General features: G+C 36.1%; 1 protein-coding gene across 3 annotated transcripts in view; it reads right to left on the reverse strand.

The window, feature by feature from the left end:
- The window catches only part of CRPPA (CDP-L-ribitol pyrophosphorylase A), a 366,781-nt gene that overhangs the window by 27,001 nt on the left and 312,596 nt on the right, over positions 1-27,184 (reverse strand). Inside the window, exon 10 of one of the 3 annotated variants that reach the window (XM_055420524.2) lies at positions 9,327-9,452. The exons of the other annotated variants lie outside the window; for them this stretch is intronic. Within the exon in view, the coding sequence (XP_055276499.1) occupies positions 9,372-9,452 (81 nt within the window). The 3' untranslated portion in view covers positions 9,327-9,371. The remainder of the gene's footprint in view (positions 1-9,326; positions 9,453-27,184) is intronic. 3 annotated transcript variants of the gene reach the window in all.

A 27,184-nucleotide genomic window follows, 5' to 3' on the forward strand; every position in this document is an offset into this window, starting at 1 on the left:
ATGAGATTTTCCAGGCAAGAATACTGGAGTGGGTTGCCATTTCCTTCTCCAGGGGATCTTCCTGACCCAAGGATCGAACCCCGGTCTCCCGCATTCCAGGCAGACGCTTTACCATCTGAGCCACCAGGGAAGCCCCAAAATATGTAAAGTACATTACAAAACACTGGAATGTAAAGAGGGATGAAAGTCATATTGAATTTCTCATTGTACAGACAGTCAAGCCAATATATATTAAATCATCACTGATTTTAAATTGACAGGAAAGGACAAAAGTAAATATGCACATAAAACTCAAAAAACAATCAGCAGTAGTACGAAACAGGATACTACCTTATAAAACCACCAGGGAAAAAGGGTAAAGAAAACATAACACATCCTATGGGGCAAATTCCATTAACTAGAAACTTAAAACCAAGAGAACCTGAGTAACTTTTCCAAAGTCACACAGACAATAACTAAAAAATACAGACTTGAAATCAGGATTAGAATGTATTAGAGTCCAAGCACTTAACAGATTCAGGGATAATCTTATCCAAGAAAACAAGCTTCTAAATGACCGAAGTTTTGACCCATTAATTTTTATGCTCAGTTTAATATCAAATTAAAAAGATAATCCCTTTTGAAATTTTTATATGACTCAGCAGCAATAAGCTGGCTGTGTGGTCTAATACACAGCATGGTGCGTATGCCCTGCCCCTCAGATAGTAAAATGAGTAAATAAATAAAAAACAACCAAATTAATTTATGTTTTATGATGTGAATATAAACTGAGGAGAGAATTAGCTCTCTTGGGTCAATAATAATAAAAAGTCTAACTTGAAAATTGGGATACTGATTCCAGACTTGGTAACATTCAAACAAAAGGTAGAAGCCAGTATTGTTCAGTGAATACAGATGGAGGTATAAAGGAAGTTCTGTAAAACAGATGTAGGGGACATAACACAAATATTTACTGAGTCAAATGTCACTTTCTCTTATAGTTTATGTTGTCACACATATACACATGGCAAAGGTTAGCAGGAAGCCTTGTCCATTTCAGGAACTGTCGTGCCATAAAATGATAAGCCATAGGGAACAACATATACCAGAGTCAAGTTGCTAGAGCAAAGGCAAAAATAAAAATTGAAACCAAAACATACATTGATTTGACTGTCATGCTTGGTTGGTTTTGGCATGATCCCTGGCAGGATCTGTTTTTTATTGAGACATGACAAACGTTTGCTTGCTCTGCCGACATGTTTTCAGTGAGGTGTAGAGCATAGGAAAGGCTAGGCAACATTTTAATTATTTCTCCAGCATAATAATAAACTGAAAAAGATCTGGGGAGAACACAAATAAGCAGCGCATTTAAAAATCTCCTGTGGCACCCTGGAAACCTCACAAAGGAAGCACTGACATATTTTCCATTCACCCAGCCTAAGGCATAAATCTCCAGTTTCCTGGATGTACTAATTTCATAAAGAATAATTTAAGTGTTATATAGAACACACACAATCAAAAGGAAAAGAAAATCTACAAAACCTTTCTTCCTTTTAATTGTTTATTCATTCTGATTGGGATTGGAAGACCTTTAAAAGACAAATAAGTGCCTGACAGCTATAAATAATTAAAATACTAGCAGAGAGGAATAACAGTTGGAGGGGAGAAAATGTCTGTCTGGCTTATACACACGTTCAATGAGAAAAGCAAGAGACACTGTTGTGTAGTGAACACTAAATCATGAAAGTAAAAATGATTGATAATCATGATAGGAATACATTAAAAGACATTTAAAAGTAAACTCGAGTTCAATGACAGGAAGTTCTTACAAGTCATTATGTACATCATTCTTATAAGAAATACAGCCCTCTCGCAGAATGAAATACTTATTTCTGTGACTTGAAAAATGAAAGGAAAACATGCACTAAAAAATCTAGCCTGCTTAGGTTTGTTTTGTTTGGATTCATGCATTTTACTCAGAAATAAGTTCTCATCAATGCAGGCCAAAGACAAAATAAAAATAAGAACAGAGAGATAACCTAAGACTGCTGCTTACGATGGTATTCTGGATATTGTATTTCTCAGTTTTAAAAGTAAGTCTTCAGGAAAGGAGAGCTTGCAAAGGTTTTTCTAATTATTAGGGAAGAAGCCTTGTTCATCATGTTTGTGATCTTGATATTTAATACTGATGGGACATCCTGATTTACAATCATTATGTTCATTCTGAGGTAACAATTTCTAGTATATTCCTTTATAGCATGTTATCGTTTTGCTTTTAACTTGTAATGTGCTGTTTCAGTTCAGCTCAGTTCAGTCGCTCAGTCATTTCTGACTCTTTGCGACCCCATGGACTGCAGCATGCCAGGCTTCCCTGTCCATCACTAACTCCCGGAGCTTGCTCAAACTCATATCCATCGAGTTGGTGATGTTTAGAAGGGATTAAGTGGATATTTTATGAAAGAAACAAAACAGATTTGTTTAATCAAAGAGTAAAAAAAATCCCTTGATTTTGACTAGGTACATTGCAATTCTTCTCATTTAAAATATTTAATCATTAAAAAGACTGAAATATAGTTAATGTACAATGTTGTGCTAGTTTCCGGTGTACAGCAAAATGATTAGTTATACATATATATGTGTATATATATATATTTTTTTTCAGATTCTTTTCCATTATAGACTACTACAAGATATTGAATATATCTTACAGTATATTCAATAATACCTTGAATATATCCTCTCTGCCTTGTAAGTAGGTCCTTGCTATTCATCTATTTTATATATAGTACTATGTGTATGTTAATCCTCCCCCAATAGTGTAGAGTTTTCAATATCTCATAACATTAGTCTGTTTGCTTGTAATAGGTTCATTAATCTAAAAAAAGAGATTTATGGGAAGATTATATATAGATTAATGCTATATTTTAATATGCTTGACATTTAAACACTCTAAGAAATGACAGTAAGCTTCTCAGTACTTATTTGTCCACCCTTCTAAGCAAAATAATTAATGGCCATTTCTTGCTATTTGGTATCTTGCTAATTCCTAGGGTGTATAAAATACCAACAAATCAAGTTATAGAAGAGGAATATTGAATACACATGAGCTATATTTGAGTTGATTCAAATTTCAGATAAGTCCAAAGGCAAACTATGTTAGACTCATAAGGACCGACTTTTTCGTAGAGAAATAAGACAGAATCCTCAGTAACTAGAGCTCTGTCCAGAAACATTCACTTTCACATCAACCACAAGAAGCAAGAATATGTTTTAAAAATAACTGTTTTATAGGTCTTAGTAGAGGAAGGCCCAACATGCAGGGCCATAGGCACCACATGATGACAATGATGAATTCTAAAATATGGACTGTATGCCAAGCTGTATGATGCTTAAGAGGTATGGGAAGAAATCCCTATCCATATTCAACTACGAAAATCCATGGGGTGGGAATTTTAAAGGAATATAGAATTTGTGGGGTTTTTTTTTAACGACGTACAGCTCTCTCCATTTTAGAAAAACAGCTTGACAAATTGAGGGACAAATATGTAAAGGTTTACTCTGGCACCAAAAATTTGACAATATTTTTACTAAATAAATAAAAACCAAAAAATTGTGAATAAATCTGACTTAAGAAACACTTAAGCACTCTTGTTTAACACATTTCAACAAGAAAACTGCTAATCATCCTTTTCTAAAAGCCACTCAGAAAGTGAATATCTGAAATGGCATTTAAAACACAATCTATTATTTTCATTGTGGGACAGGGAGAGGAAGCCACAAAAGAATAGTAGTTCCAGTTTTTGAAGCTAAATCATGATCTTTTAAAACTGTAAATGAACACAGAATACAGTTTTGTTACTTTAAATATAGTAACTATTAAATTTATTTTTTGCTACTGATAAGACAGTATCAAGAATAGTCATTACCATTTACTCTGGGCCATTGATGTTATGTCAATTCATCTGAAAATAGCTGATCGATTTCATGTAACCCAACAGAATAATTCAGAAGCTCATTAAAAATAAACTTAGTGACTCAACGAAAGTGTAATTACCACAAATTTGAAGATAATTTGAGAAATATAACAGCCAAGGAAGGATGTGATTTCAAGTACAGGATTATGAATAATGAGAAATATCACTGGACTCTAAGGACCATCTTCCCCAACCCTACCCCTCAAAATGGAATTTTGTTGTAAGTTCTAAGTACATTTTAAATGAAATTGACTGATTATTTTTTAATTTCACAAAGTAACTTGTCTAATGGATGATGACTTAATGTAACAGAAGAACAAAGCTTTATTTTATAAGGATTTTTCATTTTAATAAATCATTGAGAAGTCAGATCAAACTGGTAACCTGACAGCACATACCCCCCTCATTTTACATCTCTGCAAAGGTGTACTGGCAGTGGTGGTGGGATTAAGTGCACTCTGCAAGTTCACACATGTACACACAAATACATATGATGATGACACTGGAAAATAAAGAACAATGCTATCAAGAGACTAGAAATTTTGGAGAATTTCTGAGAAATAGGAAAAGATGGAATCAGACTGGAAACCAAAACCAAAGATCCCAGTATGCACAAGATAGGGCTCTGCAAATGACAACGTGGGGTTGATTTCAGCCGTAGATGAATAAATTCCAGGAGCAGAAAAAGATCTTGGGCCAATATTTGGGGATAAGTCTTCATTAACTATATTCCAAGGAGTCGACAGAATGGCCTGTCTCCTCAATCCCCACCTACATTAAAGAACTAGCAATAAAGATGGTTATTCACAGCCTAAAGAGATCATGTGGACACTTGATCCAGAGAAATGACCATGCTGTAGTTGGTAGGAAGTTCTAAAAAGAAAGGGAGTCCTCTATAAGGAAAACAAACTATCAGAAGTAAATGACATTTATACAGGAATAATATGTGGGACTGATGTTAAAGCTGAAACTCCAATGCTTTGGCCACCTCATGTGACAAGTTGACTCACTGGAAAAGACTCTGATGCTGGGAAGGATTGGGGGAGGGAGGAGAAGGGGATGACAGAGAATGAGATGGCTGGATGGCATCACCGACCTGACGGACATGAGTTTGCGTGAACTCCGGGAGTTGGTGATGGACAGGGAGGCCTGGCGTGCTGTGATGCATGGGGTCGCAAAGAGTCAGACACGACTAAGTGACTGAACCGAACTGAACTGAATATGTGGGAACAATACTGTGTTAATTAAAAGTTGTGAAAATATGGATACAATGTTCTCTCATCACAATACACTGGAAAATAGTTTATACTCAGATTTCAAGTTTGTTTTCATCATGTGAGAATCTATTTTGATTTAACATGTTATGAAATTAAACAAAAAGCACAATAGGAATTTTTAATTAGATGTCAAAAGGCACTTACTATCCCTGAGTAAGAAAATAAAAAGGAGGGGGAAAAGTGGAAAGAAGAAACACTGTTTCATTATATTAAGAATTTCTCTTAGAGGAAGCACAGGATAAACTACATCACTACTAAAATGTATCACGGTATCGGGTTTCTTAATCAATATAACAAAAAAAGAAACATGAAGTAATTAAATGTTAGAAAGTAAGAAAATCCATCTTGCCTTTTAAACATAAAAAGTAATCATTTGAAAATATAAAAGATCTGTTAATAGCCTGTAGCAAGTAGCCAGGTACAAGATCAATCCATAAAACAATGTGAGTGTTCCTACATAATAGCAGTAACTAGTAAGAAAATTTAATATTTTAAAGTATTCCACTCTATGAAATTTGATAGCTCCCAAAACACTGACTGGCTCAGCAGGTAAAGAATCTGCCTGCAATGCAGGAGACCTGGGTTCAATCCCTGGGTTGGGAAGATCCCCTGGAGAAGGGAAAGGCTACCCACTCCAATATTCTGGCCTGGAGAATTCCATGGACTGTATAGCCCATGGGGTCGCAAAGAGTCGGACACAACTGAGCAACTTTCACTTCCAAAACACTGACAATAATCAATTGTGAAATGTAATAAAGGAAATAATCACTAATAGAAAAGATGAAAGCACATAAAATGGTCATAATTTACTCTTGAAAACTGCTAGATATAGCACTGACATTTCCAAATTAAAATAGACTAATCAATGACAAAAATTCATAATTGCAACTCAGAATAATTAAATTGACTTTGCATGTGTAGGATGTTCAAAAAGAATAAATAACAAAAATCTGCTAAATGTTAACCATTACTCATCCAGTAGTTTTATAAGTAATGTTATTAATATTTTTAATTTGGATTTATTTATATTGACTGATAAAAACAATCAAGTATCAAGTTAGTTTAAGATTTCAGTTAAAGGGATAATAAATTTATGAAATGTTTGAAGCAATTCTATTCTTCAACTACAACTAAATCCGTTTTGCTACTCTTAGGTGCTATATGGGAAAATAATAATAGGGAACTATTTATTGACTATGCAAAACCCTTTGACTGTGTGGATCACAATAAACTGTCGAAAATTCTGAAAGAGATAGGAATAACAGACTACCTGATCTGCCTCTTAAGAAACCTATATGCAGGTCAGGAAGAAACAAAACTGGACATGGGACAACAGACTGGTTCCAAATAGGAAAAGGAGTACATCAAGGCTGTATATTGTCACCTTGCTTATTTAACTTATATGCAGAGTACATCATGAGAAACGCTGGGCTGGAAGAAGCACAAGCTGGAATCAAGATTGCTGGGAGAAATATCAATAACCTCAGATATGCACATGACACCACCCTTATGGCAGAAAGTGAAGAGGAACTAAAAAGCCTCTTGATGAAAGTGAAAGAGGAGAATGAAAAAGTTGGCTTAAAGCTCAACGTTCAGAAAACTAAGATCATGGCATCTGGTCCCAACACTTCATGGGAAATAGATGGGGAAACAGTGTCAGACTATATTTTGGGGGGCTCCAAAATCACTGCAGATGGTGATTGTAGCCATGAAATTAAAAGACGCTTACTCCTTGGAAGGAAAGTTATGACCAACCTAGATAGCATATTAAAAAGCAGAGACATTACTTTGCCAAACAAGGTCCGTCTAGTCAAGGCTATGGTTTTTCCAGTGGTCATGTATGGATGTGAGAGTTGGACTGTGAAGAAAGCTGAGCACCGAAGAATTGATGCTTTTGAACTGTGGTGTTGGAGAAGACTCTTGAGAGTCCCTTGGACTGCAAGGAGATCCAACCAGTCCATTCGAAAGGAGATCAGTCCTGGGTGTTCATTGGAAGGACTGATGCTAAAGCTGAAACTCCAATACTTTGGCCACCTCATGCAAAGAGTTGAATCATTGGAAAAGACCCTGATGCTGGGAGGGATTAAGGGAAAAAGGAGAAGGGGGTGACAGAGAATGAGATGGCTGGATGGTATCACCGACTCGATGGACAGGAGTTTGAGTGAACTCTGGGAGTTGGTGATGGACAGGGAGGGAGGCCTGGCATGCTGCGATTAATGGGGTCGCAAAGAGTTGGACACGACTGAGCGACTGAAGTGAACTGAACTGAATAGGGAACTATTCTTTTATGTATGTAAAAATTCATCTCAACCTCCCTAAACAATATCAGTGACTAAGGACATCATTTCCTTTTATTTTCCCAAAGTAATATGTAGAATTTTAAGAAAGCAAATCCATGGTTAGGGGAATCAAAAGTGTGTTGAAATGAAAAGTCTGCTAACCTGGGTTAGAGCTAATCTGTGACTTGCACATAGGTGGTAATCAGAAAAAAGTTTTTTCAGTATAAAGAGAAACCAGAAGACAAATAAAGGCAAAGGAATAACTTGGAAAGAATGCCAGATTTAGGCCAGAACATAAAACATGGGAGTTCTTAGTGACAGAAACAAAAAAGTAGACAGACAGTAAAGAAAGGAAGAATTCATACCAGGTTCCAACTTGGAAAGGATAAGGAAAAATTAGAAGCAAATAACATACCACCTTAGTAGGATTCTGTAATGGAAAGAATTAAGAAAAAGCCAAATTTGTTACATTTTCAACAGAGTATTATAGTCATAGAAAAATTGTTAAAGTTTTTATATAAACTAAGTTAATTAATCAAAATCCACACAATTCATCACTATAAAAGCATGAATTTTTAAATTTTTAAATAAATTTGAATAACGATCATAAAGTCATGCTCAGCAGCCAATGAATAAAACTTACTTTAGTCCCATCTTTTTAACAACAAAGTATATTAGAATATAAAGTGTAATTTTTACAGGATGGTTAAGGTTTACCAGTTACTCATCTAAGAACTTTTGAGTATCTTCTCAATATAAAAATCATAACATAAAATCATGTGATGAAATTGTATAAAAATGAATTAATAGTGAATTAATAGACACTATTCTATTTCTTCTGACCCTATTTTTTTTATTTTACAGAACAATCATGAAAAATTGAGTAAAATTGGTAGCTCAAAGATATAAAGCCTTTGTAACAGATGAAGATAACATCTTGTAAGCAACAATCAAATAAATGAACCCACATTTTAACAGTTGAAACTCTATGTTATTTGGCTTCTAATGGGATTTAACTTTTATTCTTCATATTGGTCAGTGTAAGAGTAAGTTATTATGTTTAGAAATATGATTAGTGAAAGAGAAGAAAGGAGAAAGATATAAGGAGAGGAGTGAGCAATTTAAAGGCATCAGAAATAATTATTTTTACTTCATGACTAAATGTATAATGTGCAAATTATTCTCAGGCTTACAGTATAATTATAAACAAGAAACACTAGTAAATTAAAACACTTGTTTTAATTATGGTAGCTAAGCCATAAGAGTGAAAGCATAAAAGACAACGATTCAAAGTTTTAGCAATCCATCTAATTTTAGCAGTTCAGGGTCAATGCATGTTACAGGATACTCGGGGCTGGTGTGCGGGGATGACCCAGAGGGAGGATAAAGGGAGGAGGGAGGTGAGAGGGGGGTTCAGGAGGGGGAACTCATGTACACCTGGGGCAAATTCATGTCAATGTATGGCAAAACCAACCAATATAATATTGTAAAATAAATAAAAAATAAAATAAAATCAGAAAACCCATAAAAGAAAATTAGTACTACCAAGCTCATTATTTTTGGGGTAAACAATCAGATAAGACGGTAAAAAATCAGATGGGAATTCCATGGCTTCCCTAGTGGCTCAGATGGTAAAGAATCTGCCTGCATTGTGGGAGACCCGAGTTTGATCCCTGGGTAGGGAAGGTCCACTGGAGAAGGAAATGGCAACCCACTCCAGTATTCTTGCCTAGAGAATCCCATGGACAGAGGAGCCTGGCAGGCTACAGTCCGTGGGATCACGAAGCATTGGACACGACTGAGGAACTGATGCGTACACAATGACCAGGAAGAGCGCTTCTGTTTGAGCGTTCCAGTCACTCTCAATCTCTGTAGATCAACGTTCCAACTCTCAGGACCCGTTCTTTCCAGGCTGATGACCTAGCTTCATGTAAGATGAAGACCTGGGACAAGAATGTGAATGCAATCAAATAAACACTGAACTTTTAAAAAGTAAGTATTTACATCTACCTCAGATCATCTCAGATTCTACCCATAGCAAGCTTATAACATTCTTCAGAAAATCAGTTACTCTGATCAAATTCTTGACAGACATTATGTGTGATAAAAATATAACAGTGGAGTTACGATAATGTTAAAATATTAGATACCTTATTTTGGTCATTGGAAATAGACAAGCTGTTTTGAAAGGAAAGAGTTAATTATTTTTCATTAATAGTGGATATTGGGATACTTTCCAATCAAGAAAAAACATGAGAGAGAGAGGGAGAGGGGAAAGGGCTCTTTTAAATACAGTTTCCAGACAATCTTTAGTTATGCCTCAGAGACCATTCCAAGCTGTATAGTTAGTTAGGAAATCATGTTCTTACCCAAGATAAAATTGGGTTTCTGAAGGGAGAAGGAGATGGGCACTTAGGAGACTCTGTCCTGCATGTTTTATTTAATCATCACAACAAATTAAGTCAATAAAAAAATTTCATAACTGTAAATTCTTCCTTCTGTTCTACACAGCCCATTACTAAATTGAGGAATGGATTTCCAAAGTGCAAGGGTCAACTTCCTCACAGTGAACCCAGCCCTTACTCTACCAAATTGCAATAACTGGGAAGTTCCCAGGAAACTTTCTTCCTTTTGTATACTGCTGAGGAGTACATTAATTTATGGGACCTAAGGAATAAATCTCTATATCCTACTTTTTAAAAAATCAGGTCGAAATGGGATAACATCAGGAAGGTATTCCTATGAGTTTGAAGTTTAAAGGTGAGGAGGTTCCCAATTTTCAGAATGGAGTATATTCCCTGCTTTTAGTTCTTTTAGATAAACCTAAACAGCATATTGAAAAGCAAAGACATCACTTCGCTGACAAAGGTCCATACAGCCAAAGCTATAGTTTTTCCAGTAGTCTTGTATGAATGTGAGAGTTGGACCATAAGGAAGGCTACGTACTGAAGAACTGATGCTTTCAGACAGTGGTCCTGGAGAAGACTCTTGAGAGTTCCTTGGACTGCAAGATCAAATAAATCAATCCTAAAGGAAATCAACCCTGAATATTCACTGGAAGGACTGATGCTGAAGCTGAAGTTCCAATACTTTGGCTGACTTATTGTAAAAGACCCCGATGTGGGAAAGATTGAAGGCAAAAGGAGAAGAAGGCAGCAGAGGATGAGATGGCTGAACGGCATGGCTGACTCAATGGACCTGAGTGTGAGCAAACTCTGGGAGATAGTGAAGGATGGGGAAGGCTGGTGTGCTGCAGTTCATGAGGTCACAAAGAGCCAGACATGACTTAACAATTAAACAACAACATAGTTCATTTTAGTGAAATTTCAGTGAAAAGCCGTATATATTTACCTATATATTTATTTAGCCCTTATACTCTACAAACCTACCTAGGTAAGGTTCTGTCTTCTGTTTGTTTCTAGTACTACTTTTTATGACATGGCCATTTACAAATTAACTAAATATCTATTGTGTATATACAAAGTGCTACACAGAAAACCAGGAGGTATATAGAAATCTATTAACAGGTAGTTCCTGTTATAAAAAATGTACACTCTCTAAAGATTTTTTTGATGAAATACATATAAAAAATCTAAAGAATAAGACAATAACAATTAATAAGACAATAAGAATAACACCTTAATATTCTTAGATATATAGCTCAAAGTTTGCTTGGAAATAAGCAGAAAATCAAGGAAACTGAAGGGCTTCATTCTGCTCAAGTAAATGAAACTTTGGTTTCATCTGTTTATATAAAAGTCAATTCACTCCATATTAAATAATTTTTGTGAAATGGATTTCAGTGGTAGAAACAACCTTTTTAAACCAAAGATAATAGTAGATAGGAGGAAATAAATGGTTATAAGTAACATACAGATAATGACACATGCTCATTGGACCGACTGTCTCATAAAAGTCAACCAAGCCTTCTAGGACCTGAGCTGGGAGTTTAGAAGTACAGAGAGGACAATTTCCCAGAACCAAAGAAAGGAAAATGCTGTAAAGACCCTGGGGACCTAAAATCCATGCTGTATTCTGTGGAAGACACCATCACAACTAACAAAAGCAAAGGAGACCACATAGCCCAGGGTTGGGATATATCAGCTGTACAAGTTTGAAACCAAGGTCGAAAATTCAAATCATATACTCAAGACAATACCCATGGAAAATTACTCCTCAGGTGATTTATTCAATGAGAGTACTACTTTGAAAAGAATCATCTGGAGCAAGAATGATGAAAGAGGGCTTAGAGCAGCATTTCTTAATCTAAGCATGCTTGTCACTCTAGGCTGAGTAACTGTTATGCGGGTATGATGTCCTGGGCTTTGTCTGATGTTTATCTTTATCAATGGCCTCTACTTACTACATGCCCATAGGACGACATCCTCAGTTGTAACAACTCCACCTGTCTCCAAATATTGCCCAATGTCCCCTGGGAGCAAAATTCCCTCTGGTTGAAAACCATTGGATAAGAGGTAGACAGAGCAATTATCTTTAGATATAAAGTGAGAGGGACCTTGACTCAAATGGTGAAGCCAAGACCTATATGGGTCTTACATACGTAATGTCGAAAACATATACAGAATTCACTTACTGATTCAAGCTTCCAGTTTGTATAATGGAAAAATAATACTCAAAAATGGAAATTAGAGAATTTATATTTTAATGAGGTGAGTGAACGAGTCGAAAGAGAGATATTGGGTACATGATCTCTTCATATGAAACCTAAGTCTACAGAGAATAATTAACTCTAAAAACCTTTTCTGAACTGTTGACAGATAAAAATGAAAATAGAAGTAGATGATATAGAAATGGTCTGAAAATACAGGCAATCCAGTCATTCCTAAACTTGCTTTAGTAAATTATGACTGAATTTCAGCTAGAGCAGACACAAATTTATCCCTTGTCAAAATATCAGAAATGTTCCTAAAATGACGCACAAAATTAAATCTAACCATAAAGTAAAGCTATCATGAGACGTTCCATATTTAAGTGAACACTGTATCAAACTTTTCTGAAAAGTAAAGAAGGATTTTGTAGTTCACTTATATACTGTTTTCAAAGTCTGGATTTTTACATTGTATTTCCCCAATACACTACTAAAAAGAGTAAATAAATTCTACTAGGTGTCCTTGGCCTAGATCTTAAAACCACTTTATTCCAATATACCTTAGCAAAGATGAAGAATTTTCTGCCTTTTGATGATCTTAATTTTATCATTATTGTTAGGTGCTTTCGGAAACGCTCACAACAAAACAGAAAATCTGTAAGTGTATGTTTTCAACAGGCATAATTTCAAATGCATAGCCAGAAGGTTTTAATAAATTAAAACAAGTACAGTGTCAGCAGAAGGTTAATATATACCTCTGTGAAGACCCTTGTTGGACAGGTCCTTGAATACTTCGTGGTTAGGTAAGACTATTATATAAACTATGTATTGAGCTTCATGCCTTGCAATTGCAAGTTGTGTTATTTGTGAAAGCTCTTTCATGCCTTGCAATTGCAAGTTGTGTTATTTATGAAAGCTCTTTCAACTTATTTGGAATTTTGCTTTCTCAACTGGCAGCAATTACATATTCAAAGACCACCAGAAATAATCTTCCATCCCTTTTGGGATTCACAAGCTTGTAATGAACACTTAAGCAACTGTACAGGAACATTATACTTTGATAATAAACAAGGCCAGGGAGAAGAGTTTTTCCATTAGAAAAATTCCTGCTCATAAATAATTCAAAAATAAAAAGAGAAATGATAATTCTACCAACATAGGCAACTTTATCTGAAATCAGAGCCACCCTGCACAGGATTTTGAATTTTGAAAGCAACAGCTCACACAAATTAGTGACTACTTCTTGCCCAGTCAATACATTCATCTAACAAAGCCTCCTCCATATGAGCAACCGCAAACATTTCTGACTTCAGTTGTTAATCTCCCATGAAAAACTATTTCCATACTATTTTTAACGTGTATATGGAAATGATTATCTGTTTATCTCTGAAGCATGAAACTCTTACAGTATTCTTTATAATGTATTTATGTACTATTTTCCTTTTCATGTCCTTGACAGATGGAAGTATTCACATCTTCCTCCCAGAACAAAAGTTGAGAAGCAGGCTGCTTTCTTTTCAATTGGCTCCTTTTTTTCCCCAAATTCTCACGCTACTGAACCTACTTCTCAATAGCTTCTCAATTCTACCTTCTTAGACAAAAAATGTAGTTATGTGATACTTAAAGTCAACTATTATGGAAGAGTAGATTATATGGCAAATGAAATTCATAATTCACCTAGACCACATATGTATAAAATTAAGTATTAAATATTTTAATATAAGTTAGAAATTGATATTTTAAAAGTATAAGAAGCCTTTTAAGATAATTATGGATCTGAATGGAGATTTCTTGAATGCCCTTTTACCAAGTGTTTTAAATTAGTCATTTAATAGCCATATGATATGAATATTATTTTATCTTTACAGATGAGAAAAATTAAGGATCTCATGAAAGTTAACAGAGCAGGTTCGAGGCATGGTACAGGATGCTCGGGGCTGGTGCACGGGGATGACCCAGAGGGAGGATAAGGCGAGGAGGGAGGTGGGAGGGGGTTCAGGTACATGTTCACACATGTACATCCGGGGTGGATTCATGTCAATGTATGGCAAAACCAACCAATATAATATTGTAAAGTAATTAGCCTCCAATAAAAAATTTTTAAAAAAAGAAAGTTAACGGAGCAAATAAGTGATGGTCCTGTGTATTAAATCTAGCTCTATCTGAATTTCAAAAATAACATTTTTTCCTATGTTGCCATACTCTATTCTTTCTGAATTTTAAGGACTCAGTTACCAATGAGACTGACTTCAAATAAGTAGAACATGAAATAGAGTTATAATACCAGTTAATGCAAATGATTATTGAGCAACATATGGTATTTATTCTTAAAGAAACTCATAGTTTCACTTTGGAGACACTTTTATTTCTATGGTGTCTTTTAGAGCTGTCTCTATTGCATCAAATACATGGAACACCAGCATTGCACATAGATTTCACAAAAGAGCTATCCATTGTATAACCAATAGTATCATATTATTACTGCATATAAAGTATCACAGTATAATTGCATTAATATTTTATACAATATATATATTAATTTTAATTATAGTATTAATAGATAACATATTATATAAAGATATATATACACATAGATGTGTAAATCTTTATAGATGATAATTCTCACTAACCATCCCTCACCCTACCTCCATCTATAATGGATACCTCCTTTCTTCCATGAACTCTTCTCTGTGAAGTGCTGATGTTCCATATATATGATACACATACATATATATTACACAAATATGTATATATTATATATGAAGTATCTATATATCACATATACTTTAATATATATATGTATATGTATATATTTTAAAATCACAATCCGTAAAAGCAATTCCTACTATAAAAATATTACCTTTGTCTGAGAGCTCTGATCTCTATAATTGGGGCCAAGTTTGAATTCACTAAGATAATTTCTTGAAACACTATATTACAGAAAACCTGATTAAGATACTACTTTAGAAAAAAAAGAACTGAAATTCAACTCTAGTGACCTGTACTGAACCTTTTTTTTGTAGTTAAGGGGTGGAAAGGGCTTCCCTGATTGCTCAGTGGTAAAGAACCTGTCTGCCAAAGCAGGAGAGGTGGGTTCTATATCTGAGTGGGGAAGATCCCCTGGTGAAGGACATGGCAACCGACTGTAGTATTCTCGTGTGGGGAATCCCCATGGACAGAGGAGCCTGGCAGGCTACAGTCCATGGGGCGCAAAAGAGTTGGACCCGACTGAGCGACTAGAAGAAAAACAAGGAGTGGAATGGATAAATACCAAAGGAGAGCTGAAATTTAGAAACAGCTAAAAACAATCTCATTTTATTAGAATATGATTAAGAACACTATAAAATATTTAAATTTTCCAACAAGATTTAAATCCATTCCGTTCCGTTCCATCGCTCAGTCGTGTCCGACTCTTTGCGACCCCGTGGACAGTAGCCTACCAGGCTTCTCCGTCCATGGGATTCTCCAGGCAAGAATACTGGAGTGGGTTACCATTCCCTTAGGATTTAAGATTTAAATCTTATTCCAACAAGAGGTTTAACTTTCTAACTTCAACTGACACTATATTTGCGTTTTTCACTAAAATATTCGATTCTATTATTTCCTATAAGCATTTCATATAGAAAAACAACTTGAGAGTAAATCTAATGAATAATGTAAGCCACATTTAGAGACGACTATGGTCTTTGCTTTTTCATTACCGTATTGTATGAAGTATACAATCAACACACAATGAGTTGTAAACTGCACATCTGCAATTATAATCTTGCATAAAAAATGAGCACTGAGTGTGGAATAAACTAGCAATGCTTTATTAAAACTTCAGGAAGCTATCCTGTAGGAAACAATGATTCACAACATAAGCTTTATTTCTGAAGTGAAGAAAATAATGTAAATTTAAAACAACAGTAAAACCAATATGCTATAAAAATATGCAACGTTAATAGCACATAAGCTGCCAACTGTTCATATATATCTGACATATTTCTCTAAATGTACTGCTTATAGCTGAAGATGTTTATGTGAAAACAAGATCACTATTTTTAGAGAATATCTGCTGTTTACTTACCCTCCCTCACAATAATCTTTCAGGTAAGACAAATCACCTGCAGCTAAAATACCTAAAATTTCTGAAGAAAAGGATTTGGCTATTCAAGAGTAGAACTGACAAAGGTATTATATCTAGGGATGAGTGGAAAAAGTTAAAACTACCCTTGAGTATAGCCTGACAAATATAAAATAATAAATTTGTAGTACCTTCAAAAACTATTAACCAAGAATGTTTTAGAATCATGCAAGAGTTTTTAAGCGATCATCAGATATTATCCAGATTATACCACAAGTCCACAGTTACCTGTATTAAACTGTGATTCAAATTTTATCATATCACTGAGGTTGAAAACTCATTATAACTGCAATCTTACACAAGCTCCAAAACATAAACACAAGGGAAAATATATAATTTGATGATCCTGAGAAGACTCTTGAGAGTCCTTTGTACTGCAAGGAGATCCAACCAGTCCATTCTAAAGGAGATCAGTCCTGGGTGTTCATTGGAAGGACTGATGCTAAAGCTGAAACTCCAATACTTTGGCCACTTCATGCAAAGAGTTGACTCACTGGAAAAGACTCTCATGCTGGGTGGGATTGGGGGTGGGAAGAGAAGGGGACGACAGAGAATGGGATGGCTGGATGGCATCAGCGACTCAACGGACATGAGTTCGAGTAAACTTCAGCAGTTGGTGACGGACAGGGAGTGCTGGCGTGCTATGATTTATGGGGTCGCAAAGAGTCGGACATGACTGAGCAACTGAACTGAACTGAATATACTTTTCTAGTGATAAAAGTGTCTAAATATTGTGAAATCATTTTTAAAAATAGAGGGTCTTCCTAAAAATGATGTTGTATTTGAATGGTACATTTGAATGGTACAGAGTAAGAATCATTAGTTAAAGAAGCTAATAAAAAATTTAAGGGACCTATTTACTCTCTTTCTGAGCGGCTTCCTTCATATGAGAAAGTTGTCAGGTCATTAACCAAGGAAGAGTCAATGTAAAGTATTAGAAAGAATATAAGGAGGAGGACCTGACAATCTAGGTGAAGATCTGGGATGTGAAAACATTGTGACCTTTGGTATCTCATTTAGCTTCTCCAATTCTCATCTGTAGAAGAGAGACAACAAATCCTAACTTGTCCACTGCTGAACCTGTCTTACCTACACCAGAAGTTTTCTAAAGTGCAAATGAGAGTTCTAAGAAAGCCCTGATCAAATACATTTTATGAAGTTAACTCTCACATATATTTTATCACTGATTCTCTTTATACTACCGTGGAAAAAAGTTTAAAAATAAATACTACTTTATATCATGTTTGTTTTTTTTTTCCCTAAGCAACTATTAATACTAAAGTGATATCCCAGTGCACCAGCCCTGAGCATCCTGTCTCATGCATCGAACCTGGACTGGCAATTCGTTTCACATATGATAATATACATGGTTCAATGCCATTCTCCCAAATCATCCCACCCTCGCCCTCTCCCACAGAGTCCAAAAGACTGTTCTATACAATCTGTGTCTCTTTTGCTGTCTTGTATATAGGTAAATAGCCTCCAATTAAAATAAATAAATTAAAAAAATAAACTGAAAAAAAAAAGAAGTGATAAAATACAAAGGTGACACCAAAATCAGATGCTTTTTCTTTCTCTGGCACTTAGACTATACTTGTCCTTAGATCTATGGTGCCTGGCATACAACAGGCACTTAACAAAAACTGATCCATAAAGGAAGGAAGGAATACAAATTGTTACCTCTTGTACTACCCAGACAGAAACTTGCTATGTGTAATAGTTTAAGAGTTAACATAACTTAAATATTCCCAACTTAGATACTGGCATAATTTTATATTTTGGAATTCTAAGACTAACCATATATAGTTGCTGTATTTGTCCAGAGAAGAAAGTATGCTCCAAAATACAGAGAAATGCCATGGCTAACAGACTTATATAGTCTGGTCAACTGTACTCCCCACCGGACATAATTACCTTAAAATTTACTATTATTTTGCCATTATTAAAATTCTTTGATTAAAAAAAAGTCAAGAAGAGTTAATGCTCTTAATAAAGTATACCCAAAGGAGCACTACACAGGTTAGAGCAAAAGAATTAAAATGCACATACCATATTTATGTCATTCATTAATTTACTATCATATGACTGGTTTTTAAGAAGCATTATCTTATTTCCTTTATTCATATAAATTATTATGCAGAGACATAAAAAATAAACTCTCAAGCTAAATCACCTCAGTTAAGAGCCAGTTTAGGAGGACAGAATGGAAACTTCTCTTCTCTGGCCCACTTGCTACCACAAAACCTCCAGAGGGGACCCGTCAAATTTTTCTGTAGAATGAAAACCACAACCTTATATAAAACTTGTATCTCAATCTTGTAAGAACAGCCTTTTCTAATTCATAGGGAAACATTCATGAGGTTTTTATATTTCCCAGCATTTCCTGTATATGTTTCAATAATCACATTATAAATTTTTTATAATGAAATACACATTTATTATAAACTTCTGCCATTTTTAACAACTAAAATGTCTTCATATTTGGAATGTTAAGCAGTTAATAGCTGCTGAGAACTGTTCATTCACTTATTTTTTTAAACAGCTAGTATTTTAGTACCTAGTATACCTCAGGCGCTAAAGACAGGTGTAAAATACTTCACAAGGAAATGGAACCAAAGCACATTTTGGTTATTAACACCTAAAACTGGTCAATGAATGTACAATTCCAAACCTTTGCTTAGTTGGTCCTTCTTGCTTGGTCTCCTCTTTCCACTTCAGTTGGAATCTTACACTAGGGGTCAGCAGACTACAGCCCTCAGAACAAATCAAGGCTACCTCTTGTTTTGCAATTAATATGTCATTGGATTATGGCCATTTCATTCATTTGCTCTTTGTCTATGGCTATTTTGTGCTACAATGGCAGCATTCAGTTCGGTTCAGTTCAGTCGCTCAGTCGTGTCCGACTCTCCGCGACCCCATGAATCACAGCACGCCAGGCCTCCCTGTCCATCACCAACTCCCAGAGTTCACTCAAACTCATGTCCATCGAGTCGGTGATGCCATAAGTACCCATAAAACCCCTATATCATCTTTCATAAGAAAACTATTTATAAAGAATATTTTGATACCTAGGCTTCAATTATACATTTTATTAAATATTTAATCAAGACTTGACATCTGCATTTTATGCAAAATACTAAGAAACAAACTTCTCTATATTTTCTTTTCTAATTTATGTAAATTAGTTAAGAAAATAGACTAAATGAGCTAATAGCTGTATGAAACTTTTGATATAGTAACCTACAAAGACTAACAAATCTAAAATATTAAAGTCAAGAGATTAAAGTAAGCTATGTAAATATAAATATTAAAACACTTCACTTTAAAGGGCAAAATAAAAAAGCATCATATGTATTCTACCTTTCACTATAATTCTTATCTTTTCCAGACTAGTAATTGTCACCGTGTTAGGAAGATTATTTATTGCACTGCATCTGAAAATGCTTGATAAGAAAAGCCCCAGGGAAGCAACTGCACAAGTAAAATAGGCAAGCCTGGATCTTCCACTGAGTGCAAAGTATGCACGCACCTATCAACTGGGTTCCATATTAAACACAGGAGACCCTGGTGGTTCAGACAGTAAAGAATCTGCCTCCAATGCAGGTTCGATCCCTGGGTTTGGAAGATCCCCTGGAGAAGGGAATGGCAACCCACTCCAGCATTCTTGTCTGGGAAATCTCATGGACAGAGGAGCCTGGCAGACTACAGTCCATGGGGTCGCAAAGAGTTGGACATGACTGAGCAACCAACACTTCCACTATACTTAAGATGGAAAAGTATTTAATGTCAAGAATAATGCTCTATATTTTATTAAACACACTATATAGGAAGAGAAAGACTTTAAACATTGATATGTAAATTTAAATATGAATACCAATAAAACTGTTGATTCAGTCTTAGACAAACCATTCTTACAAAATAATCCCATTTCTTGAAGAAAAGCAAAATCTATGAGAAGAGTTTTCCTAGGTTTGTATTCACACACTGATATTTTAAATTTCTTTGGCTTCCTTCCTAGGCTACTCAAAACGCAACATCTATGTTATAAATATAAAGGTGTAATAAATCTCCTCTTGCGAATAATGTATAATTCAAAATTCCATTGTGTGTTAAATTCTAATGAGGTTTCAAGCACTTTTAGATTTTAGCATGTTAATGGGTTATAAAATCACCAAAGAGTAATGCATTTCAACCCTAGTTCACCTATAACTTGGTTTCTTCATGCTCAAACAATGATTGTAATAAGATTTCACCAAGCTGATTTAAAGATGAGTAAAAATGCCTGAAATACATCAAGAAAATAATTGCGGTAAATATTTGGAACTGGGTAGGCTTGGCAGTTCTACACTTTAGTTCAATCTCCTATAAAAAATGATGGGAAAGACCAGAAACTATAAAACTCCTAGAGGAGAACGTAGGCAAAACACTCTCCGACATAAATCACAGCAGGATCCTCCATGACCCACCTCCCAGAATATTGGAGATAAAAGCAAAAATAAACAAATGGGACCTAATTAAAATCAAAAGCTTCTGCACAGCAAAGGAAACTATAAGCGAGGTGAAAAGACAGCCTTCAGAATGGGAGAAAATAACAGCAAATGAAGCAACTGATAAAGGATTAATCTCCAAAATATACAAGCAGCTCCTGCAGCTCAATTCCAGAAAAATAAATGACCCAATCAAAAAATGGGCCAAAGAACTAAACAGACATTTCTCCAAAGAAGACATACAGATGGCTAACAAACACATGAAAAAATGCTCAACATCCCTCATAATCAGAGAGATGCAAATCAAAACCACAATGAGATACCATTTCACACCTGTCAGAATGGCTGCTATCCAAAAGTCTACATGCAATAAATGCTGGAGAGGATGTGGAGAGAAAGGAACCCTCTTACACTGTTGGTGGGAATGCAAACTAGTACAGCCACTATGGAGAACAGTGTGGAGATTCCTCAAAAAACTGGAAATAGAACTGCCATATGATCCAGCAATCGCACTCCTGGGCATACACACCGAGGAAACCAGAATTGAAAGAGACACATGTACTCCAATGTTCATTGCAGCACTGTTTATAATAGCCAGGACATGGAAGCAACCTAGATGTCCATCTGCAGATGAATGGATAAGAAAGCTGTGGTACATATACACAATGGAGTATTATTCAGCCATTAAAAAGAATACATTTGAATCAGTTCTAATGAGGTGGATGAAACTGGAACCTATTATACAGAGTGAAGTAAGCCAGAAAGAAAAACACCAATACAGCATACTAACGCATATATATGGAATTTAGAAAGATGCAAATGATAACCCTGTATACGAGACAGCAAAAGAGACACAGATGTATAGATCAGTCTTTGGGACTCTGTGGGAGAGGGTGAGGGTGGGATGATTTGGGAGAATGTCATTGAAACACGTATGTTGTCATATGTGAAACGAATCACTAGTTCAGGGTCAATGCATGTTATAGGATGCTCAGGGCTGGCATGCGGGGATGACCCAGAGGGAGGATAAAGGGAGGAGGGAGGTGGGAGGGGGGGTCAGGAGGGGGAACTTATGTAAACCCGGGGTGAATTCATTTCAATGTATGGCAAAACCAACCAATATAATATTGTAAAATAATTTGCCTCCAATAAAAAATAAATTAATTACAAAAAAAAAAGAAAAAAAAATGATGGGAAAAAAAATGTTGGGAAAATTTTAAAAATAATCTTCATCTTGTAATTGGCTGTGTTAATGTGTGCAAAGCACTGAATAGTGCACGGCATATGGCAAGCGGTGCACAAAGTCTAAATCATGATCATTACCGCCACTATCATCCCATCTGAGAAATAAAACAACACAAACAAAACAAACTCCTCTAGAGACAAACTTCCTCTCTAGGAGTGAAGCACTTGAAAGTAAAAGTGGCTGAAATGTATGCTTCTAGGTATTAAAAACTTGAAGACTGCCACTATTCAGGAAAGATTTTATGATAAGACATCCAGAGAATTAAAAACTTCTCTTATGCAGCAATTTTGAGACTAAAATCTGTAGAAAAGTGAGACCAAAAACATGTAGCACAAAAATCTAAGGATTTTTATGAGATCCATTTAAGGAAGAGGTAAGAAGGATGGTAAGTATTTCTCCGTGAAATAAGGTCTGTGCGGTGCTTAGTCACTTAGTAGTGTCTGCTTCTTTGTGACCCCAGGGACTGTAGCCCGCCAGGCTCTTCTGTCCAAGGGAATTCTCCAGGCAGGAATGCTGGAGTGGGTTGCCATCCTCCAGGGGATCTTTCCAATCCAGGGATCGAACTCAGGTCTCCTGCGTTGTAGGTGGATTCTTTATCATCCGAGCCACCAGGGAAGTCCAGAAACAAGGTCATAGCTACCTAAAGAGACCTACACATAGGTCACTGGATATGTAACATCAAACACCGAACATTTAATTCTAGGTGAAGTATTCCCACTCCAGTATTCTTGCCTGGAGAATCCCAGGGACAGAGGAGCCTGGTGGGCTGTCGTCTATGGGGTCGCACAGAGTCAGACACGACTGAAGCGACTTAGCAGCAGCAGTAGCAGCATTATAAATAGAGTGTACTTCTCTCTGACAGAGGGATGAATACCTATAGCTTCCCTAGTCACACTCAAAGCACTAAAGTAGCTATCATTGCTCTGTCTTAATGGGAGCATTGTGCCAGTGGTATGAGCAACATAATCAGATATGGTCAAATATTTTAGCTGTGGTATGCGGACAGTTTTTAGAAAAGACATAGTAGGGGGATGACCTAGGAAACTACCCCAGCTCCTGCCTTATAATGATCACAGCAACAATGAAGAAAGAAAGTGTGAAACACCAGAAGTATAGAAGAATTAGAATTCAGAGCATTTAGTTACTGGCTCTATCTGGAACATGGAGAATAATCAGAAGTGATTCTTGGATTCAGGTAACTGGAAGAACAGGGGCTCCCCTAACAAGCAGCAGTGTAGGGAGAATACAACAATTCAGATTCCTTATCTACAATACTGGAAGGAATGCTACATCGTGGAAATATCATAAAGCATGGAGGACTGGGAGGTGGGATGGAGGTTCAAGAGGGAAGGGACATCTGTATATCTATGGCGGATTCATGTTGATATATCGCAGAAACCAACGCAACATTGTAAAGCAATTATCCTCCAATTTAAAATAAATAAACTTTTATAAAAATAGAGAGATAAAGCATGAAGACTAAGCAGTGTGGCATACAAAAACAGGCTTTCAACCTGCTGGCCAATACTGTCTAAATGGAACTAATGGCACTTGAGAAAGGTAACTACAGTAAAATTTGCAATCAAGGGGAAGTTGATTCATGTAGGTGATTTACAGTCTCACATAGTATATAAATTTTACATACAATTTGTTCTATAGATAAATGTCACAGGATTCAATCACCATCTATTATACATAACTAAGTGAAATGGGCAGAACTTTCGAACCTCATCTAAATGTTCCTATTATAGTATGATTTTGGATGCAAATATAGTTCTGTCATTAGTATGTATTCAAAATAAATGAGAGCATGCACAATTTTTACTAGAGCTACCATAAATACTTTGGAAACAGGCTGCTGCTGCTGTTAAGTCGCTTCAGTCGTGTCCGACTCTGTGCGACCCCACAGACAGCAGCCACCAGGCTCCCCCGTCCCTGGGATTCTCCAGGCAAGAACACTGGAGTGGGTTGCCATTTCCTTCTCCAATGCATGAAAGTGAAAAGTGAAAGTGAAGTCACTCAGTCATGTCTGACTCTTAGCGACCCCATGGACTGCAGCCTACCAGGCTCCTCCATCCACAGGATTTCCCAAGCAAGAGTACTGGAGTGGGTTGCCATTTCCTTCTCCAGGAAACAGGCTAGTTAGAATCAAATGGCAAATAATAGTAGTAATCATAACAATAATGATAATAATTAAATAAAAATAAACATAAAACTAAAGATGCTAAGAATTCTTCTAAATCCCTCCAAATATAATAAAAATCTTATCAAACCTCTGTTGTTCTCTACCTGCAAAATGTAAAGAAGAAAATAAAGGGTTTAATTGGAAATTTTATCTTCATAAGACCTTAGTATCCACATGTGTAAATTTATATCTGAAGACATTTTTTCCAAATAACATTCCATGATGTATATAGTATATTCTTTGATAAAAGGGAGTCATGGTCAACAAAACATGGGAAATAATGAATTAACCTAACTTTACTGCCTGCCTACCCAGAGTCTTTTATAAGCCAATATAAACTGTGAGTCTCCCCAAGTGGAATACAGTACTATCATTGCGCAAATCAATTTGATCATGAAGTAATTCCCTTTTTGGGGGAAGTGGGGTGGAGAAAACACTACTTGGGAATCAATGCCTTAGGTTATTTCACATGAGTTTCAAGACACTACGTCATGTGAGCTTCACAACAACCAGAGAAGAAGGCAGAGCAGATAAGGATCCAATTGGTGATAAGAAAATTTAAATTCAAAAAGATAATGCAGGAAGCCAATAGTGAGATTGACCGATAGATTCGTTCAGTCTCAATCTAGCAATATGGTTTTATTAACCAAGACAATTTCTGATCTCAACGAGAATACCAACCACAAGCTGGAGAAGCTAATGTCCATGCCAAATATGATATACTCTTCTACACTGTAAAACAGTCACGGCACAGCTGACTTGCTGTCTAACTTTGAGATATTAAACTATTTGAAAACATCTTTTGTAAGTTAAGTCTAAATGGAGAGGCAGTCAAAGTTATTAAAGCATGTGCCAAGTGAAGTTTTGATATCCCAGGAACTTTCTGTGATATCGAGACTCAAAATTCTCTTGCTAGAGACAAGAAGTTTGTGTGGTAGTTAGCCACAAAACAGAGGAAGGCAAAAACAGCATCTTTCAAAGAGAAGTAACATTTCTGAAACGACAATCTGCTGCTAGTTCTTCCACAACAACCTTCATGAGAGACCAGTTAAAATGCTTGAGAAATTATTAACTGCACATTTGCTTCAGGAGTCAAAATGCAGTTTGCACATGTTTCATATTAAACTATAAAAAAATATATAGTCATTCATTATCTTATGTAAGAAACCCAGCTCCAGCATAAAAAAAAATCCTCCTGGGAATTTCAAACCAGAGAAAATAATTCATATTTTGTTAAAACACATACCCTACATAGACAGACACACACAGAAACACAGACTTCATTATGAATTTTAGGAACCTGAAGAATATACAAAGGATATGGAATATCTCTTCACCAAGATCATGATCTACAGAAAACAACCCACCAGATTCAAGGTACTTTATTATACTATTAATATCTAATTAATCTAGGTGGTGGCATATTTATAATCTTGTTACCATATTTAAAAATACATATATGTCCCTTATGGGCTTCCCTCATAGCTCAATTGGTAAAGAATCCACCTGCAGTGCAGGAGGCCCCAGTTTGATTCCTGGGAAGGGAAGATCTGCTGGAGAAGGGATAGACTACCCACTCCAGTATTCCGGGCCTGGAGAATTCCATGGGCTATATGGTCCAACAGAGCGACTTTCACTTTCACACTTTTCATACCTCCCTTTTGGGCTTCCCTGGTGGCTCAGAAGGTAAAGAATTCACCTGCAGTGCGGGAGACCTGGTTTCGATTCCTGGGTTGGGAAGATTCCCTGGAGGAGGGCATGGCAACCCATTCCAGTATTCTTGCCTGGAGCATCCCCAATGACAGAGGAGCCTGGTGGGCTGTACAGTCCATGCAGTCACAAAGAATCGGACATGACTAAGCAACTAAGCACACACAGCATATCTTCCTTTTATACTCCTTAAATTACATCACAAACTTACTTCATTTTTATTTGATTAACATTGTTACTTAATCTGCAAGAATTAAAAAAATGTTTAGTACACAAAGGTTTTTATTTAATATTATGTACTTGCATCTATTCTAAACAACAAGATCATGATTTAAACTTATGAGGTTACTTCAGTGCTCTGTGGTGACCTAAATGAGAAGGAAATTAAAAAAAAAAGAGGAGATATATGTATATGTATAACTGGTTCACTCTGCTGTAGTAGAAACTAACACAACATTGCAAATCAACTATGTTGTTGTTGATATTTAGCTACCAAGTCATGTCTGACTCTTTGCAATCCCATGGACTATGGCCCGTCAGGCTCCTCTGTCCATGGGATTTTCCAGGCAAAAATACTGGAGTGGGTTGCTATTTCCTTCTCCAGGGTCTACCCAACCAAGGGATCAAACCTGAGTCTCCTGCATTGGCAGGAGGATTCTTTACCACTGAGCCACTAGGGAAGCCCCAAAACAACTATACTACAAAACAAATTAATTTTAAAAATAAATAAACTTATGAGATTAAATTTTAATAATTTTCACATTCAATTTGTAATTCCTTATATCATTAATATATAATACTTTCTTTCAAGCTTCTAACAATAACCTGTAAGTGATCCTGACCACTATTAAGTGTTTACACATTAGTTGTCTATTTGCTGCCATAATAAATTAGCACAAATTTAGTGGCTTAAAACAATACAAATTTATCTTAAGAGCTCTGCAGCTGAGAAAAATAACAGAGATGTCACTGGGATAATAGCTCTAGCAGAGAACCCATTTCTGTGCTTTTGACAGCCTCAAGAAGTTACCCACATTCTTTGGCTTGTGGCCCCTTCCATCTCCAAAGCCAGCAATATCTGGTTAAGTCTCTTTCTCACTTCCTATCATTCTGACTCCCTCTTCCACTTACTGAAACATACACATTACCAAATGTAAAATGAGACAGCCAGTGGAAATTTGCTGTATGAGCTCAAACCCAGTGCTTTGTGACAATCTAGAGGGGTGGGTGGAGAAGGCAATGACACCCCAGTACTCTTGTCTGGAAAATCCCGTTGACAGAGGAGCCTGGTAGGCTGCAGTCCATGGGGTCG

Source organism: Moschus berezovskii, chromosome 3 (genome assembly GCF_049115385.1).
Source record: "Moschus berezovskii isolate FMDL1 chromosome 3, NW_MosBer_1.0, whole genome shotgun sequence".
Classification (NCBI taxonomy): Eukaryota; Metazoa; Chordata; class Mammalia; order Artiodactyla; family Moschidae; genus Moschus; species Moschus berezovskii.